Raw genomic sequence first — 19,166 nt, 5'->3', positions numbered from 1 at the left:
TAAGGTTATTATTAATTTTAGAACCTTCTGACGTTAGATTAGAGAAATGTTTACTCCTCATAAATAAATACTGTAACGAATTCGGGTTTCGGTACGGAATGGAGCAGGCATGGGACTCAGGGAATAGGGTTGAACACATTTATTAACGTGGGAAGGGAATGGGCTGTCTGCCAACCCCCGCCCTAGTATATACAGTCCCGTAGTCCTGCCCCCCCGCCCTGTTCTCAGCGTGGCACTACAATGTAAACATTACGTTGTTAACATCGTGTTTTAAATAAAAAACAGAAATCCTGGTTCATGTGCTCAGCTGTGGAAATTATAAAAGAAGAAGGTCAATAAAGGCTATCGTTGCTGACCAATTACTGGAAACGAGCACCTGCTGCAATTCAGATGGGATGGAAGCGTGTGTTGTTTGTTTTTATTTACGTTCACAATATTTTTGCTGTGTTGAAATGTATACAGTTCTAAACAAACCTCCAGGGGAGGACCAGGCTTGGGACAGCTTCCGCCTGGCTGTAACTACGGGCGTCAGGCTCCTCTCTTCACTCCCAGCTCTTGCCAGCAGGGGGCTCTGCTGCTCTCGTCCCCGGGCCTGGGATGCTGTTCCCTCCGCCGTGGGGGTCAAAGCCCAGACGGGGTGTCAGGCTGGGCGGCCTCTCACGGACACAGCCACATGGCGTTTGTCTGAATCTCCCTAGACAGCCCCACTGAAGAAAGCAGCAGGGTGTGGTTGACTCTTGAGCCGTAGCAGAGGAGACCCTGCAGCTCCAGGCCTTGGCTGGAGTCGAGTCGCTCTGAAGCAGCGGTCAGTAAAGTTCTGGGGCGGGCGCAGGGCTGACTGATGGAGCTCAGTGACCCACCAGCGCTGGAGTGGAAGGAATCACCGATGGCCAGGCCAGCTCAGGAGGGGCGAGGTCACCCTCAATGGAACAGCAGAGTAAAGGAATCGATGAGTCTGTCTGCTTGAGGAGCACAGCTCTGCTCTTTCATGCTCCCTCTCAGAGGGAAGGGGTCTCTGCGCTGTCTCAGTGCACGAGCAGGGTCAGTCCGCCCAGGTCTTCTGACATCGCCTTGACAAAGCGGATGTGATGTGTTTGCTAAGGAGCGGTATTGCTTTTGCATGGATGTTAATAAAAGAAGTAATTTTTGTGGCTACATGATGTCTGAGTAATTGGCCTCTTGACCACAGTGTGGTGCAGCTTGTTTGTATGTAGTTCCTTCTCCAGTGATCCTACAGACCAGCCTGCTGAGGGGTGGTGAGCTGAGGTTAGGAGTGTCCATAGCTCCTTGCTGGGACAGATGAAATTGCACTGACGGGTGATCCTCAGCACATGGTTCATCAGTGCTGCGGTTTGGTCAATATGCTTCTCAATGGGTCCAGCTGTTAGAAATCTACATCAGGTGGGGATCCGGGGGTGAACATGCAAAATCTAAACTGATTTGTGATAAATGTGATAATCAAGACAGTGATGCACACGCAGAGGCATTAACGCCGTGTATAAAAGGACAATGGCCACTATAACATCCCAGTATTCATCACTTACAACAACTGAAACCTTCATACAGTATTCCATGCTTTGATTAAGTTAAATTCATGCAACCTGCCGCCCCCCACGGTACTGTCTTCTGTGTCTCAGGATCAGCAGAGCTGTGCCTGCCTGTCAGAAGGTGGACAAGAGGCAAATTTAAGTAGTTTTGCCTCCTGATGTTCATGGCCAAATCTTCACCCGCAGAGGTCTAGACATGCCCAGACCGAGTCAATCACCAGCAAAATAACTCAAACGTTATTTTGCGCATCCCCGACGTACGGAAAGCTGTGTTTCTGGTTGTCTGGGGTTAAAGATATCTCACTGACACTGGAGCGTCCACGTTCCGCAGCGTGCACGATCACCCAGTGCGCTGCTCACTATGCAATAGAGATTCTTTTGGGCTTTATTCCCTTTTTCTTTGAGGTAAACGGGTCCTGCTTTTTCTCTGTCGTGAACCACGATTTGCACAAGGCCGTATTAACATGCACGAACTACCCCCGCTCGGCGGAATCGTGTCGCTCCCGGAGGCGCCCGAGACTCTGCCTCACCCCTCCCCGTCTGTTTCCATGGCTACCGGGAGCTCGAGAGCACGACCCCTGCGACGGGACTCTTTCCCTCGAGCGAGACAGGGTATTCCGCAGGTTGCTCTTAGATAAATTAAAGGTAAAGGGCACATCTGAGTTTCCAGGTGCCACATGAACCCGTGCTCCAAAAATGTGAACACAAAGAAGTGGGCTGGAGTATGGTTAACACTGGCGGTAAACACTTTAATAGTTAAAATACAACAAAAAACTAGGAAACTAGGCTTCATAATAATAAGAATTCCCACTGCACTCTGTTTTTCATCTGTCTCCTGATACTCTAAAGAAAATTCTGCGTGACCAAAACCTCTCTATAGAAGTTAGTGACGTTAGTCTCCAGCAACAGGTCAGGCAGTGCAGGCTGTGCAATACTGCTTCTCACCTGAAGGGGCCGCTGTGAGGAGAGCGCTTCGTTTTATTTTGGGCCAGCGCTTGCGCTTCCTGTGTGGTGTCTATGGTGGTTGGCACAGTTTCCGAGCTAGTTTGTAGTACGGAATACGGCGACAAAGATAAAACACTTTTCAAAGTGTATGTTTCCTTGAAGCTGTTGGCTGCTATTATTCAGAAGTGTGGGAAGCCGTCGTCCGAATTAGTGATGTAGTTTAGGTATTCTTATTTTCATGAGTCATGTGTGTTGCTGAATCGCTAGGACGGTATTATCTCAGTAGTGCATTTTGCTTTGCGATTTCCTTAGATAGGTGAGTGTTTTTTGTTTGTACGTAACCAGCAGCTCATATGAATCTAAACTTTGTTTCTCTTTTGGTGCAACCTTTTCCTTCTGTTTTTATCTGCCCACGTGTATAACGCTAGAAGTTAGCTCCAAACCATTACTGAGATTGGTTACAGTTACAAGTGAATTATAAAACTTGAAACGTAAGTATCGTCGTTTATACGATTAGCTGAAATTAAATGTCTACATGTGTGGTCATTCTAAACATTATTCAAGAAATACTTTGGTGCCCCCCCCCTCCCATGATTCTGTTTGATTAGTTTAAGGCGTGCGCTGTGGAAGCTGATGGGATAACACAAGACACCTATTCGGTTTCAGTTGAATTGAAACAACAGAATAGTTGTCAACAACAGAAGTTTTGTCCGCCCTAAAACGTCTTTTTGCACAATACCAGATTTGGGCACATGTTCTGCTCCTTCAGTACGAGGTTTCAACAAAAGGGGAAATACACCTTCACGCACAGCTGACCTGTGGTCTTGTGTTGCCACTCTGATGTCGGCTCAGCCAGCCGGCTTGTGCCGTGCGTCTGTGCTAGAGCAGCCGGGGTGTCGCTCTCTTCCGCAGCGGTGTTTCTTGAGCTATGTGACCCATGCCAGCTGCCCTTGCCCGTGAGATGGAGGACGAGTGCCCGACCCTGAGACCTCGCCGCATCCAGAACCAGAACGTGGTCCACCGCCTGGAGCGCCGGAGGGTCTGCTCGGGCCGGCCCGGGGCGCACTGGTACCGGGTGCGCTGCTTCCATCAGAACCTCTTCCCCAACTTCACGGTGGTGAACGTGGAGAAGCCGCCGTGCTTCCTGCGCAAGTTCTCCCCGGACGGGCGCTGCTTCATCGCCTTCTCCCTGGACCAGACCTCGCTGGAGATCTACGAGTACCAGGGCTGCCAGGCGGCGGAGGACCTGCTGTGGGGCCAGGAGGGCGAGACGCTGGCCAACGGCAACGACCAGCGCTCCCTCAGCATCCGCGGCCGCCTCTTCGAGCGCTTCTTCTCCCTGCTGCACGTCACCAACGTGGCCTCCAGCGGCGAGCACCTGAACCGCGAGTGCAGCCTCTTCACCGACGACTGCCGCTACGTCATCGTGGGCTCCGCCGCCTACCTGCCCGAGGAGCCGCACCCCCACTTCTTCGAGGTGTACCGCAACAACGAGTCGGTGACGCCCAACCCGCGCTCGCCGCTGGAGGACTACTCCCTGCACATCATCGACCTGCACTCCGGCCGCCTCTGCGACACGCGGGCCTTCAAGTGCGACAAGATCATCCTGTCGCACAACCAGGGGCTCTACCTCTACCGCAACATCCTGGCCGTGCTCTCGGTGCAGCAGCAGACCATCCATGTCTTTCAGGTAGCTTTGCCCCGCCGACCGGCCAGCCAGCCGGTCACCCAGTCACGCAGTTTTATTCCAGGCCAAGGCCAAGGCACTTCACATAAATTCTACACATAAGTTCAGTGAACCAAAAATATATATGTAATGTTGTAATGTTTCTTTATTAGCCCTATACAATTTCTTGCATTAGGAAGAAACCCCAGCTTTTCTCCATGGAGACACAGACACACAGACAGGGAGAGAAGCTGGGGGTCAGAGCGCAGGGTCAGCCATTGTACGGCGCCCCTGGAGCAGTTGGGGTTAAGGGCCTTGCTCAGGGGCCCAACGGAGTAGGATTCCTCTGCCATCCCCGGGATTTGAACCGGCAACCTTCCAGTCACAGGCGCAGATCCTTAGCCACAGAGCCATATACATAAAGGTGAAGTGAAAAGAAAGAAATGACGAATTGAAGGCCATCTAAAAACAAGTTTTGAGGTGAGACTTAAGAAATGTCAGCAGATGCCAGTCAGGCCAAACGCCTGCCTTCACACGACCGGCATTGTTCTCGATTCACCCAATTAAGAACCCCCCGGCTCCCGAATCATGACCACGATACTAACGCAAATTGGCCATGTGTGGATATAGGCTGGCTGGCAGGCTGAGTTTAGCCGTGGCCATCGGGAATGCTGAAAGATGACCAGATAATCCCATTGTGTTTGGATGTTGTGCCTGCATTTCAAGTCAAAACTGGAGTGGATCACTCCTAACGCGGGGTGATGATCATATCCCCTCTAGAAGTCTGTCGTATGTGTGGCGTTCTCTGCCGGTCGCAGGTGACATGATGTGTGTCTGTAATGCAGAAACAAAGCCATGTGGTGGTATTTGATATTGTCTGGTCCCTAGGTGACCCCAGAAGGTACCTTCCTCGATGTACGGACGATAGGCCGCTTTTGCTATGAGGATGACCTCCTGACCCTTTCGGCCGTGTACCCCGAGGCCCAGGCTGAGGGGCAGCCGGGCTTCTCCCGCCTCTACAAGGAGAAGACCATCAATTCCCTGAAGCACCGTCTCCTGGTGTACCTGTGGCGGCGGGCGGAGCAGGACGGCAGCGCCACAGCCAAGCGCCGCTTCTTCCAGCTGTTCGACCAGCTGCGCCAGCTGCGCATGTGGAAGATGCAGCTGCTGGACGAGCACCACCTCTTCATCAAGTACACCAGCGAGGACGTGGTCACCCTGCGCGTCACCGACCCCTCTCAGGTATTTCCATGCCACCGGCCCATCATTCACACCGCCGGATGTTTCCTAGTCTGTAGACAAGCCTCCTACAGACCAGAAGAATGCAGCAGTATTTACGACATCATAGATTAACATGTTCACAGGCTATAAAGGGACCAAGTCAGGATGCAGGAGGTTTCTTTCATATGCTTGAATCAGGATTCAAACTCCAGCTAATTCTCTGACTGAGCAAATTCTGTGATTAATTGATCAATATCAGGTTTTCATAAACATTAGAAAGAAATGACCTGTACAGTTGGCTAGACTGGGGCTCTCCAGGCCTGCAGCAGGGATTTTGCTCTCAACTGCTAATTGAAGTTAATGTATATGTGGTCACTGTTCCTTATCTAAAACTGTAATTGTGCTAGTAGTTTACTGGATGCAAAAGCATTTTACTGATATTAAATGGTATGGTTTATGTGCGAACTCTGAGAAGTGGACACCCTTAATTTAATCTTGAGCGTTTTTTAAATGCAGTAAGTTATTGCTAATAGATCTTCTCTTTATGTGTAGCTGACAACTCTGAGTTCAGTATTATACCAAGGAGTCATTGGTAACAGTTACAACTCTGAGGCTATATTTTATAGTTTAAAAGTAAAAAAAGGTTCCCATTTGTCTTCTCCAGTAACACTGAGATGAGTATACTGTACATATTGTTCATCAAATAGCTAGGTGATACCTCTATCAGAATAGTAACAATGAAACACACCATGAATGAACTGTGGCATATAAAGAATAGAAGTACTCATCAATTTTGAAATCTTATTGTTTGAGTGTATTTTGTTGAACATTTACTATCTTAATAAAACAAGTGTATCTATTTAACAAGTAGAATGCCCTTTCAGGCGAGGCAGTACGGTATAGGCACTTTCAGGCACATGGATAATATAGCTAACGATATTTTATAAACTAAATCAGGCCCATCTTTGACAACGTATTTGATGAATAAGGTTATTGATATGTCTTCATTGTCTTTGTCTGAAATAATGGCTTTAAGGAAAAGGTGAAATCATGAGGCGTGAAGGTGTGAGTAGTACAGTGGTTTTTGTTTGCTCTTAATTAAAATTCTAGTGTTGTCACTTGCTTAATTTAATGTGTTCAGCATAACACAAAATTGCACAGAATTTAAAAATGTATCAGTACAGTAATAGAATTGTTTTTTTTAATAATTTGGTTGTAATTATAATGAATGAGACTTGAGGTGAAGAAACCTATATTTCTTTTAGAACTTTGTCGCTTGTTCAGAGCTCAGTCTATAGTGAGAATTGTTTTGTGCCATTTTTCCAAAGGACCAAAAGAAGTTTGGGTAAAAGTGGACACAGACCAGTGTGCAGCTGTCTGTGCTCTGCAAATACAGAAGACCAGTTACACTTGAACTTCTGTACTACAATACTCTGTATTGTTTGAAAAAAGGACTGAATTAGAAAATATTTTTGTTAAAACATGTTTTGCCTGTTATATCTACAGTAGTACATTTTTTCTTTTCTGTACTACAGCTAAGAGATAAACTATGCAGGGCATCTAATTTGAATAAAACTGGGCTCTATATGAATATGAAGAGCATATTAAGATATCAGTACTGTATAGTACTGAAACTGTATAGTTTATGATTTGGTAAAAAAAATAACTTTAAGGGAAACGCCTAAGACCCCAATGGCATAGTAGTGTGATCCATTTCACATTTTGCTCAAGATTGTATAAATCATTATTAGGTGCTACATATTGAATCTATTGCATTTCAAGCAAGTTAGGTTCTTCTGAGAAAATTTCAGATTTGTGAGATTAAAAAGTATACTTACAGTATGCCTCCCTCTTCATTAGTACTAGTATTACAAGAGCCTGCACCTTAAACAAAAAAAAACAACAACAAAAAATCGATTAACGCGCTAGACAAATTGGTGCCTAATTAGTTTTGTTGACAGTACTAAAAGAAAAAAAGTGAATCGCTCAGCCCAATAGATAAGTAATAAGAAGGCTTGGATAATAATCATAATAGTAATTGCTTGCAGCTTTTCTGGATGGCTGATGTCCCAGTGACCCTGTAACCCCAGAGCTTCCTGGGTGCCTCTCTCGTCCCGTCGGCACCGAGCCTGCGGTACGAGGCTGTGCGTCCTGTGGCCTGCCCGAAGGCGGCTCGAGGGCCAGCAGGTCAGAGGTCTCTCCGTGCCTCCTGCTCCTCTTCAACCCATGCGGGGCTGCACTCTTTGTAGTTGCGAGCTGAGGAGATCCCAGTTCGGGTGGATATGTGACAAAAACGACTGGGGTGGGGAAAAAAGCGATCCCTCTTGTTTCCTTCCCCCCCCCCCAGCCCTCGTTCTTCGTGGTGTACAACATGGTGACCACGGAGGTGCTCGCGGTGTTCGAGAACACGTCGGACAAGCTGCTGGAGCTGTTCGAGAACTTCTGCGACCTCTTCCGCAACGCCACTCTCCACAGTGACGCCGTGCAGTTCCCCTGCTCCGCCTCCAGCAACAGCTTTGCGCGGCAGGTACAGCGGAGGTCAGTGTACAGCACGTGACGCGGAGGAGCGAGGCGTTGCCTCAGGCAGGGATCTGTGCAGGTTTAGTCAGCAGTGGAGCACCCACAGACCCACAGCGGGTGGAAGGCTTCATTTCCATCCCCATGCAAGAATAGTTTAATCGACGCTTTCATCCAGGGTGGCCTATAGTACTAAAGGTGATAGCGAGTAACCGTTATCAGCTAGGTAGCTGTGTCAGCACGCATAGGCTGCAAAGGAACAAGTAATAGGTTTATTCCATGCTGAAAAGAGAAGAGAGAAAACGCAACGTTTCGGCTGTAGAGCCTTCTTCAGGTGTGAAAAAGGCTCCACACCACACCTCCACACCTGAAGAAGGCTCCTCAGCCGAAACGTGTTTTCTCTCTTCTCTTTTCAGCATGGAATAAACCTATTACTTGTTCCTTTGCATCCCCCATCAGAGTTTTCTAAAAACGCTGTATTGCCACATGATTAATGGTACAGTATGCTTTCTTTTTCCTGTGGCGGACTATGTTCAATAAAGGTACATTTGATGTCTGCTGTAACATTTTAAGCAGGTATACTAAAGGGGGCAGGGTGATCAGTGGCACTCAGATGGCGCGCCCTCCTATTAAGAACCCTGCGTTTTCTTGGTTAGGTTCAAGGACACGATTGTCAATGCCAAGTATGGGGGGCACACTGAGGCGGTGAGGCGGCTGCTGGGCCAGCTGCCCATCAGCGCCCAGTCCTACAGCAGCAGCCCCTATCTGGACCTCTCGCTCTTCAGCTACGATGACAAGTGGGTGTCTGTGATGGAGCGCCCCAAGACCTGCGGGGACCATCCGATAAGGTAATGGGCAAAAGAAGCTTCTCCCACCCAGGAGAATAATTGAAATGGAAATGTCATGCTAACCAAAACACCTTGGGAGTGAACAGGATTTGTATCACTTGCAAGCCTTAATGGTCTTCAGTCTTGTGTCTTTATTGTGCGTTCATCTTTTATCATATCTTTCACTGTGTTCTGCAAAATAAGGTATTCCAAGTGGAAATAACCACTGAATAATTTTGGTAAAGGCACTGGCTGATTTTTCCCACCCCACATATTTGCAGAAAAATCACCATGTCTCCTAATTTCATCTGCTAGTATTGGAGTGTTTTAAACATGGCGGTTGAATAATTGCTTTGTTTATTATATTTGTGAATAAGATTTTTTTTCTTGCGTGCTACATGAAAATGTATCAAGAGCGCTTAAAGCCAGACAGCCCTACATCATCAGGCAGCCATTCTCACCTGTCCTTTCCAAACAGGTTAGAGCTCTTTCTTTTTTAGGCCTTTTCTCATATAAGATATTGTCCATGATCAGGTGCTCAGTTGTAAAGATAGAACAGAGGAAATCCCAACCATTCTTGTGTGGGGAAAGGGCACAAATGTGCAATGTCAGTGCCACATTTCTGCCTCTCCTTCAGGGTGCAAGTTGCCACTTTTCTGAGGTTGCGTGAGAAATATCTTTCCTTAGTGCACAGATTTCTCTGTTGAAACGTGGTCGTATTTGGTGGTGGTGGGGAGGGGGTCTTACACTGACTTTATTGCCCAGCTTCTGGTTGCAGTTGGCTGCTGTCAGATGTAATTAATTAATGAACAGCAAGGTGTGGTTCTGTCATCAATGATTGGATCGAAGGGAGTTTCTGACAAGAGTAGTCTTGCAGTGCAAACGTCTAATCTTGAATAGCACGTGTAATCCAATTTTACTGTCTTTCCTGTTTTGTCCTGCAGATTTTATGCCCGGGACTCGGGGTTATTGAAGTTCAAGATCCAAGCTGGACTTTTAGGCCGTCCTATTAATCCCACAGTGCGGCGGCTGGTGGCTTTCACTTTCCACCCCTTCGAGCCCTTCGCGATCTCTGTGCAGCGAACCAACGCGGAGTACGTAGTTAACTTCCACATGCGCCATGTGTCCGTCTGAGGGGATGGGAACGGGAGACGTCGGAGGGACTAGGTGCCACAGATCGGCCCTGCGGTCTGTGGCTCTGCGGCAGGCTGCTGAGCACGCCAGTCTTGACGGAACCTCAACACACCGCTGGTCTGCGTGGTCTGACGGCTCATGCTGGCGTGGCTGCCGCCCTGGTTACTGCGTCTGGTGAGGCGCGCGCGGGCAGAGCACCTTCTGAGGTCAGGGGATTTCACTAGGACTGATGTTTCAGTAGGCGGTGAAACTTCAGGTCCTTAAACATGAAAGCATGAAACTATGCTAAGACCGGAGTTCACGTTCTTTCTTAATGTCGGTTTTAAGTGAGTGCGAATCTGCAGCTACTTCAGATTTCTTCAGATCCTTTTTATTTTTAGAGACCTTTTGGCTAAAGTGAGCAGCTGTTTTTATTGTTTTTTAAATTGATTACTTGTGCAGTTTGGCTCAATAAATTTGTTTTGTTGTTTTTAAGCATTTCTCTTCTTTTTAATTTTTATCACCTTATGACCATATTAAGCACTCAGAATAAGGTGCAGCACAGAGGAGTTATGGAAATTATGGAAGATTAGCCCCAGGGAGATGAGTACAGTGTTGTATTTCATAAAGTTTTAATGAAACTCTGAATACCTCATCTTGTGCAACAGAAGGAAATGATCAAAGAGTGTCATGCACTTTCTCAATTGCAAGATCTTAACTCAATTGAGCATCTCACTACCAAGCTGATTAGAAATGTAATATTGCCATAACTATCTGCCAAATATCACAACTGATCTGGTAATGTTGAAGTGCAGACTGCAGTTATAAGCTCTGGTGGTGCTGAGCTCTGATGTTTCCGTGAGAGAACCTGTGGACTGTAACAGTTTATAGGTTCTGATTCCTGACTGTGCTAAGAGCTACATTTGTTGATGTTCCCTCTGAATCACTCAGCTGTAGTGTCAAGTGTTTGTCTGGCCCTGGCCTGGGTATGTACGGAGAGGCACTAAAAGGCAACAAATGTGTATTGGTACCAATAGCATTCTAATGCCTCTCGGTATAGTTAAATGAGTCTTTTCAGACACGGCTGAGAGAGATAAGTGCTTTGAGGAATCTGTTCTGCTGTGGCTATGATTGCAAGACATCTTTTTCTCTGAAGAATGAATAGAGTGGAGTGTATTCCGATTGGCAACATTCTCTTTCTCAGTTTCTGACCATATTTTGTTACCGAGCTGCTCTGTCCGTTCAATTCCAGGGACTGGATCTCGGAGTGTGTGGCAGAGTGAAAGGAAAAGTGTGTGTGCGCGCGCGCGCGTACGTGTGTGTCCTCGTCTTTCCGCGGAGGTGTGAGTAGGTGGGTGTCTGTAAATACGTGGGATTCCTTTTTTTTAATTTAAATCAAATGGTCTTGCTGCAAAAAGAAGAAAAAATCCCTACAGGAGTTCTGGTTTCAGAGTGCAATCAAGTTTGGTCTTTCACAACAGGAAAAAGTGAGCTTTGCAGGCGGCTTTATTTAAGAGCAAAGAACATGAAAATGGCTTTCAAATTGCTATTGCATAATAAGTACCTTTTAAGCTGTTCCAAATATTTTAAATCACCCAGCCTTCTACTTTTTAATACTCTAGGTTGGTAGAAATTCTGCATTACCTGTCTGTAGAGTTAGAAACAATGGGAGAAATAAGCCCAATTTCTTTTGGTCTAGCTGATGAGCCATGTTACAGTAAGGTACAAACCATGGTGTCCTGACTGAATTCCTATTTAAGCTTTTTTCAGTCCGGTCTAACCTCCTAATCTCCTGTGCAGTTGGGCTGCTGGTGCGAAATACCCTTCTGTATACATAGTCATTAAGCAGATCATTTTATACAAAGTAACTTACAGAAAAAATAAGGTGAACATTGCAGAGTACCTACAACGGGGCTGTGCTTTTATTTCTGATGAAATTCAGTGCCACTTCCAATCTGGACCAACGTCTCCTTAAATCTGAATTAAAATTGATAAAAATAGGTGAAGTAAACACATCCATTCTTTAATTAACATTTTACAACTAGCCTGACAAAATTAGATTAAAATTTGTTCTTTCATCTGTCCTTTGTTTTCAAGAAAGCTTCCTTTATTCATGATGTACTGTATATTACTTGGTTATGTTATTTGAACAGTGAAACAACTCTCAATACACATTTATATTAAAGTTGTGGTGCTGTTTAATTAAAAAGGGACAATGAAAATGAACTGGATTGAAACATTAATCTCAGAAGTTCAATAAATGGAAACTATTGGGAAGGCATTTTGTAACAACAGTACTTGTTCTCCGATCTATGGCAATAAAAGACTTATTGGTTGCATTCATTATTACATTTCACTTTACCTGCAACCAGGCGAGTCAGTGTTTGGAGCTGGGTTGGCGAAGCACACAGTGTCCTGGCGGGATTCGATTTGATGTCTCTGTAATTGAAGAATGGGGTAGTGGTTAGCACTGCTGCCTCACAGGTCTTGGATCCTGGCTTCCGTTTTGACCTGGGGCGCCTCTTTTGTGTGTTGTGTAAGTTCCCTCCTTCCGTGTGGTGTTTTTCTGGGTCCCCCATTTCCCGCTCACACCCCCAGAAGGCATGCTGACTAGAGACATTGTAAATCTAAATTGTGTGTGTATGTGACTAGCTTCTTTCCAGGCTGTATTCCCCTGTTGCGCCCTGGACAAAAGTATTGTCGAGAAACAAAAATATATATATTTCTGTAGGCAGGGTTTCAGAGTCAATCTAGGATGACCCCTAAATTGAAGCAGTGATTACAGCACTGGTTTTACACAACTGTACTCTGTGAAATGATGGGAGAATCCCAACAGTTTGTCCTCAGACTTATCACAAAGTAAATATAAAAAATGTCGCCCTAAACTTTAATATCAGAAATGTAATAGGACTCCTGAATTGGCCACATCACAATCAGGTCAGTGTGCATATGGATTTGAGTATCGTCTGCTTTGAACTGATAATTCCGACGATGTAATTCCTGTTTATTATCAAGAGGAAACATGAATTCTCAACAGTAGGGGTCTCGGTATTCTGCCCCGTGGAACTTCACACATAACCATCCTAACCAAAGAACCAAGAAACCACCAAGAAAAATAGTGTCAGTGTTCAGCAAGGTAAGTCTTTTGAGGGACGTACCTTTAATCTAATGGCCAACTAACCACCTTCCTACCTGCAAAGTGCATCACCATAACGTAACCACTTGGAGTTTCACTTGATTTGACACAGGATTGAAATCCATGCTAAAGATACTGCATTAAATACAGTTTCCGCTGAACGTCTGCGGAACCGCCACTGGGCCACTGTCACCAGGCCACTGGGAGTGGTTAATGGAACCGCGTCTCCTCCTTCTCTTTCACTGACCGTCGCTTCCATGTCAATGCCTTGAGTGAAAGTGGACTCGAGAACTTCTGATTTTAAAGTGGAAAGCACTGTTTTCCCAGCCAGCACCAGGACCCTGGACATGAGAGCATAAAATAAATCAACTTGCCCATTGAACGGGAGTGATATGAATTAGTAAAAGAAAAGGTTTATTTACTTAAGATCTTCAGAAAGCTTATAAATGAGAGGAGACGATCAAGCCCATCTCTAGCCCAGTTGGTCGTTAGCAGTTAATTGATCCGAGGACCTCCTCCAGCTGTGTCTTGAAAGAATACATGGAATAATGAGATCACTTTATTAGCCATATACAATTTCTTGCATTAGGAATTTGTCGAATTGTTGTCGAATTGCTTCAACAATGTTTACATAACTCATGTCCTATTCCCACAACCCTTTGGGTAACAAGATTCCTCCTGTTCTCTGTTTGAAATGCACATTCACACAGTTTCCACTGGTGTCCTGTGGTTCGGGTCTCAGTCTGAAGTCTGCTGTGTTGACCTCGTCACCAGCTTTGGAGATTTTCAATGCCTGGATGAAGTTCTGTATGGACTGTGCCTTGTCAAGGAACAGTCCTAACTTACTGTGACTGCAAATATAGATGTAAAATGCAGAGATCCTTTCTCACAGGGTGAGAGCGCTGCTCTACAGAGCAGTCTGTCCAGTGGTTGGAGGGACTGATGGGAAGTCTGGACTGCTGTAACCTCGAGAGCGGCTGCAGCTCTTGTCAGCCGGTGGTGCCCAAGAGTGTTGCCTTTTGATTTGTGTGTGCTGCAGCCACGCTCTTATCCAGAGACTCATTTCGACCCCCTCAATGAAAAAAAGCAGAAGGACCTTTCATTTCCTAAGCCTGCCATTCACCTCACTTGCTTGATGGGCATTATCTGTTCGCTCCCTGAATTCGCTCTCCTGCCGCGCCGCGCCATCACCACCCGTGATTCCACTCGAGCCTCCTGTGGAAATCTGTGAGCGACACAGCCGCAAGGCTGGCAAAGGTTAGAACGGGTTCTAATCTCATGTTTTTAATTTTGAGTTGAGTGGATGTGCGAGGAGTGAAGAAAAAATGCGAAAGCCGGAAGGGACAATCATTCCGACGAGGAGAAGAGGGGGAGGCGGATGAGAAAGAAAGAAGCTGGCTCGTTGTATTGTTGTGCGGTTTATCTGCTGGCCTGGTTCGTGTTCTAATAATCATGTTTTTTTAAATGATCTCCAATCAGATAAATGGGCTAAATCCAGAGCAGCTGCAGGCAGTCTAGTGTGATGCCCTGCCCCCCTGGCTGGGTTACCTGCGAAAGGACAGCAGGTGCTGTGGGATTAACTGTGCGCTCTGCCTCTGGTTACACAAGCTAATTGAACACATTCAAACACTTGCTGCACACCTGGGGTGACCCCGGAGACGGGGGAGGAGTATGAGGCACTAGTCCATTTCACTTCACTTTGCTTTTATGTTCCCAATTACTGCGTTAACAATAAACCGTCCCTTGGTCGCGCTGCCCTTCGGGAGAGCGTGGAAACTTAGCAGACATCTGCTTTCAAGGTGATTCATATACAAGACGATGGTTTTCTGTGTTTTCTTCTGTTTTTTATGACTTAATATACTTAATATACTAGATGGATACACAATATTTGCTGAAATCAATTCCATAATGCAATTATAATGTTTGAGCTCCTGTACGTTTAGAATAAGTCAGTAGGAGAAAAAAGCCGTCTAAACTTGCTGGTTAACAGTAAGCCGCAGTAAGTTCTAACCTCTGTTTTCATGGCCTTAGGATGTGTAAATGGCCGGCCTGTTCCCTGTGTCGGCCTGTTTCTGGGCAGGGGCCTCCCTGTTCGATCCTGAGGGTTGACTTTGTGGTTCGCTGGCCAGCAGACCAGGCTTGTCACATCTCTGGGGCTGCTCTTGCCAGGATCTAAACACTAATTTTAACTTATTAACTGACGTTTTCTTACTCTGTTGATCCTGCTGCTGTCAACCATATACTGAGACTATACCTCAAGCACAGTTCTATCTGAAACGATAGATAACCTATGCAACTGTATGTCTGTTTAGCAGTTGTGCTTCATTTTAAACTTTCCAATAACCATGTTATTAATTAAGAACCATTTGTACTGTAACAAACAAATACAGTGCATTTCCATAAACACATTCTTTCAAGGTGTGTTCTCATTTGAAACACTGTCACCCACTAAAGCTCACTTGAGAGTACTTTCTTATCTAGTTGAGTACCATTGTAAGCCAAATACCAGACTTGTGGGTTTTGTTTTTTCTCACAGTCCCCACCTTAGGTTGTTCTGACCAAAGTCATAATCATTGAAGGGAAATGCAGGACAGGGGTTGAAATACAAGCTGGGAACATGACTTCTAACACCACAAGTTGTTCAGTGAAAAGGCCAGTACAATAAAAGCACTAAAACACAAACCAAAAAATGGATTATGTGCACAGTGTTTTAGCACTCATTTGCTGTTTATCTAATATATTTGATGTGAACCTGAATTTATACTTAGCTGTGATGTGCCCCAGTTTTATACTTCACAGTTACTGTAATCAATACTCGTCCTATAATTACCAGTATCAATGTGTATCAGCGTTGGGATGGCCATGGCTCTTTGGCAATTTCAAGACGATTCCAAATTTTTTTGAAATTTAAAATGAAGACGCTTTAGAGATTATTACATTTATCCTTTGGTGATTTGCGTAAAAATAGAGTTTTGAATTGTCCGTGATGGCTGCAATATGAACATCATTATCCTCGTATCTCTCACTCCCAGGGTAATGTAATCAGCCTTGCTCACTTTGTTAATGTTTTCACATCGATTTGGTCTAATGTTTTGAAGTAGTAAGTTCATAGAGTTGTGTTTAAATGCATTATTTAAACTGAATTCAAGCACTGTCTATTGTCTGTATTTACAGCAGAGAAATAAAACAGCAAATTAAAAATACAATAATCATATTAAAAAATATTGTCAGGATTTCTGGGAATATTTTTTGCTTCATTGATCAAATAGACGTATTTAGCCTCTTTTGTAAGTACTGCCATTAATTGAGAGGATATGGGTTAGATTTTGAACAGGCAAAAGGGCTCCAACAACTAGGACCAGGTAGTGAGTGGAACACGTCTCTCGCTAGAAGATGAGTGTTTCTGTGTATCAAGTCACCAGCCCCCAATGGGGTTAATGTAATGTAAAGCATATGGTTGTGTTTAATCACTGTATCTGATCACATCAATCCCCCACAAGTCTATGTGCTTTGTAACGTGGCTAGTGTGAAGGCAGATGTGTGATGCTGGCCTGACCTTGGTTGCCATGGCTACTGGGCGCACAGAGTTCTATCCACTGCCTGCCTGGAAACTCAGTTCCTAATTGCTGTTGTCATGGCAACGAAGCGCCTGATGTAATCCTGGGAAAGGGCAGCACTCTTAAATGGATCCATTTATTTATAGTGTTTAATTCTGCTTCTTACTGGTCGTCTCTCGGAAACCGACAGGATTGTGTTACCAGCCTAGAGGCTGTGGGTCAAGCAAAATATGAGGCTTTTTAAAAACCACAGATTGCGAGATTGGAGGATTTAGCCTGCCCCCCCTTCCCACCCATCTCTGCCATTACCCCGGCTCCAATTTGCCTACCAGATGTTAGACCTTAATTTCCTGTGAATCCGAAATAACTGATTTTAACTGTCTGGATCCCAGGGTCATTATAGGGAGTGCCATGAGGCACAGGCACGCGCTGATCATTTTCCTCATATGCTATGATATACATAACATCAGGTTGTCGTGCAGAGCCTTGAGACCGCTTTAATGGAAACTGCACTCTCGATGAGCGAAATAGGTACTTCTGGGTTGTGAAAGGTAGACTTAAGCAGCAGATCCTAGAATGAAGACAGTTATCTGTAGCTCCGGTGTAATCGCTGACATACACCTCAATCTGAAGGCGATTTGTACAGGGCTATAAATCTATTCAAAATTCATCATCATTCTGAGAAACGTAATTTATACTTATATGTGCTCCTGTTCTCCTTTGTCCGCACAACGATGTGCATCAGGGACTGCTGAGAAAATGCTCAGATATGTTCAGAATCCGTTCTCTTCCACGTGTTTTATTAGTGGCTTGGAATGAAGAAGCAGGCATGATTAAACCTGTTACTGTGTGAAATAAGACCTTGGGAGGTTCAGCTCGCTCACGCCTGCTTGTGCTGCTCGCTTCTGATCATTTAACGTGTTAAAACAGCTTGTTCAAGTGCCTCTCATTGCAGTCTCCAGTGATCGTGACTGTGAGACAAGGCTTTTTATTGTGTTTTTGTCTCTATTCCTCTCTAGTTACTTTCATTGCATTTTGCGGGGTCTAAGATTTCTGACTCGGAGTTATTAGAGAAGCAGGAGAAAATACCTAGTGAGCCGGGTGAATTCTTGCTGTCAGGTTTTTCTAAGGAAATGACACATCACTGCAGCCATCACCATGTTAATATTGTGTCTCATCCCCAATATACCAGGAGTCTTAGGTTCTGGTTCTAATCAGTCTCATTTCTGTTTAATCGGTCAGGATTAATGTGCTCTTCAGACACTAGATATAAGTATCCTAATTCTCCTAGACTAAAGTGCTGCTTTTGACACTGTTAATCATGACATTTTACTCTCCTGTCTTGAGGCTGCGTTTGGAGTTTCTGACGTCGCTCTTCAGAGGTTCAGCTCTTATCTTACCGATCGCTAACACTTCCCTTCTCTTGGGGTTTTACTTCTGAATTTGAGCTCATTAAGTCTGGTGTTCACCAGGGTTCAATACTGGGCCCACTGCTATTCAGCATTTACATGTTCTCACTTTGTCAGTTATCAAATTCACATGGTCTGAATGACCATTTTTATGCTGATGCTACTCTAATATGTGTCCATACTAAACCTGACATGGGACATAGCTCTATCTGCACTCTCTAAGTGCATCTGATATAAAAACCTGGATAACAACATTTCCTTCACTTCACTTCACTGCGACAAGATTGTGTTACTCGGCACCTCCTATCATCTACGTAAAGACAATGCAGTAACCCTATCTGTGGATGGCACTGTGCTTTGATTTCAATCAAAGTTGAATAATTTAAGGCTAATATTTGATCCCAGCTCGACATTTGACCATCATGTTCAGAATAATGTAAAAACCTCATGTGTTCATCTTAGAAATATCGCCAGACTACATTCTATGTTGTCTTTTTAGCAGAAAAGGTGGTCAACACATTTGTTTTCAAGAATTGATTTCTGCAATGCCCCACTTGCTAGGGTGTCTAAATCCACACTGAACAAACTCCAATATGTTCAGAACATGGCAGTGGCTTCCCATCAATTTTGGAGCCAACTTTAAAATCCCATGCTCACTTTGTAGGCACCACTACATGGCTTGGCACCTCAGTACATTTCTGACTGATTATCTGTCTACTCCACACCTCACAAGCTTTGTTCCTCTAACTCTGGTCTCCTGTCTGTCCCCTAAGCTCATTTACACTCTGTGGGTGACAGGGCCTTCATCTGCTGCACCACAGGCTCTGCAGTTCTGTCCCAAAGGATCTTTGAGAGTCACCTGCCTTGAGTGCATTTAAATCCAGACTCAAAACCTTTCTCTTCAGAAAGGCCTTTATTAAATTACTGTCTGTGTCTGCTCCATTTTCTAAAGACCTTGGATCTTCCGCTGCACCTATAACCTGTTGTATTTCTTATATGCTTAGTCTGTAATTTGCTACAGCTTTTATATTCCTTATAGCTATTTTTTACACCTACAGTAAAGCGCTTGGAGATGCTACTTTTACAGGTGCTATATAAAACAATGCTTCTTATTCAGATTATAAAATAAAAAAAAACCTGAGGACCACCATCACTGTTCTATAAACTGTGCCCTCTTTTTACAAGACATATGTTACAATTGAGCCAATAATCCTGTTCATTGTGACGA

The 19,166-nt window shown here is 44.9% G+C and overlaps 1 protein-coding gene and 1 long non-coding RNA gene across 5 annotated transcripts; one reads left to right on the top strand and one right to left on the bottom strand.

Moving 5' to 3' along the window:
- Positions 1-2,529: 2,529 nt before the first annotated feature.
- det1 (DET1 partner of COP1 E3 ubiquitin ligase) lies at positions 2,530-10,331 on the top strand. 4 transcript variants are annotated; one of them, XM_069190669.1, is made up of 7 exons: positions 2,530-2,716; positions 2,921-2,983; positions 3,405-4,182; positions 5,047-5,400; positions 7,727-7,917; positions 8,553-8,744; positions 9,668-10,331. In XM_069190669.1, the coding sequence occupies exons 3-7, from the start codon at positions 3,430-3,432 to the stop codon at positions 9,855-9,857; spliced, it is 1,680 nt and encodes a 559-aa protein (XP_069046770.1). In that variant the 5' UTR covers positions 2,530-2,716; positions 2,921-2,983; positions 3,405-3,429; the 3' UTR covers positions 9,858-10,331. The 4 variants fall into 4 exon arrangements, with proteins under 4 accessions (XP_069046770.1, XP_069046771.1, XP_015199252.1 ...); XM_069190670.1 differs by lacking the exon at positions 2,921-2,983; XM_015343766.2 differs by lacking the exon at positions 2,921-2,983 and having other exon boundaries at positions 2,530-2,808.
- On the bottom strand, positions 4,307-7,250 carry LOC138239242 (uncharacterized). The gene is made up of 2 exons (XR_011189725.1): positions 7,218-7,250; positions 4,307-5,465 (listed from the first exon to the last, which is right to left on the bottom strand). It is a non-coding gene; the product is annotated as an uncharacterized lncRNA (long non-coding RNA).
- Positions 10,332-19,166: the final 8,835 nt, after the last annotated feature.

The sequence above is a fragment of the Lepisosteus oculatus genome, chromosome 5 (genome assembly GCF_040954835.1).
Source record: "Lepisosteus oculatus isolate fLepOcu1 chromosome 5, fLepOcu1.hap2, whole genome shotgun sequence".
Taxonomy (NCBI): Eukaryota; Metazoa; Chordata; class Actinopteri; order Semionotiformes; family Lepisosteidae; genus Lepisosteus; species Lepisosteus oculatus.
Note: the sequence above shows the minus strand (reverse complement) of the source record. Positions and strands in the feature narration are given on the sequence as shown.

Bases quoted from the DNA above. Each gene is read 5' to 3' on its own strand.
- det1 (XM_069190670.1), top strand. From the start codon at position 3,430: ATGCCAGCTGCCCTTGCCCGTGAGATGGAGGACGAGTGCCCGACCCTG. The intron at 7,918-8,552 runs GTCAGTGTACAG...TTTCTTGGTTAG, and splicing joins GCGCGGCAGGTACAGCGGAG to GTTCAAGGACACGATTGTCA. The intron at 8,745-9,667 runs GTAATGGGCAAA...TTTGTCCTGCAG, and splicing joins TGCGGGGACCATCCGATAAG to ATTTTATGCCCGGGACTCGG.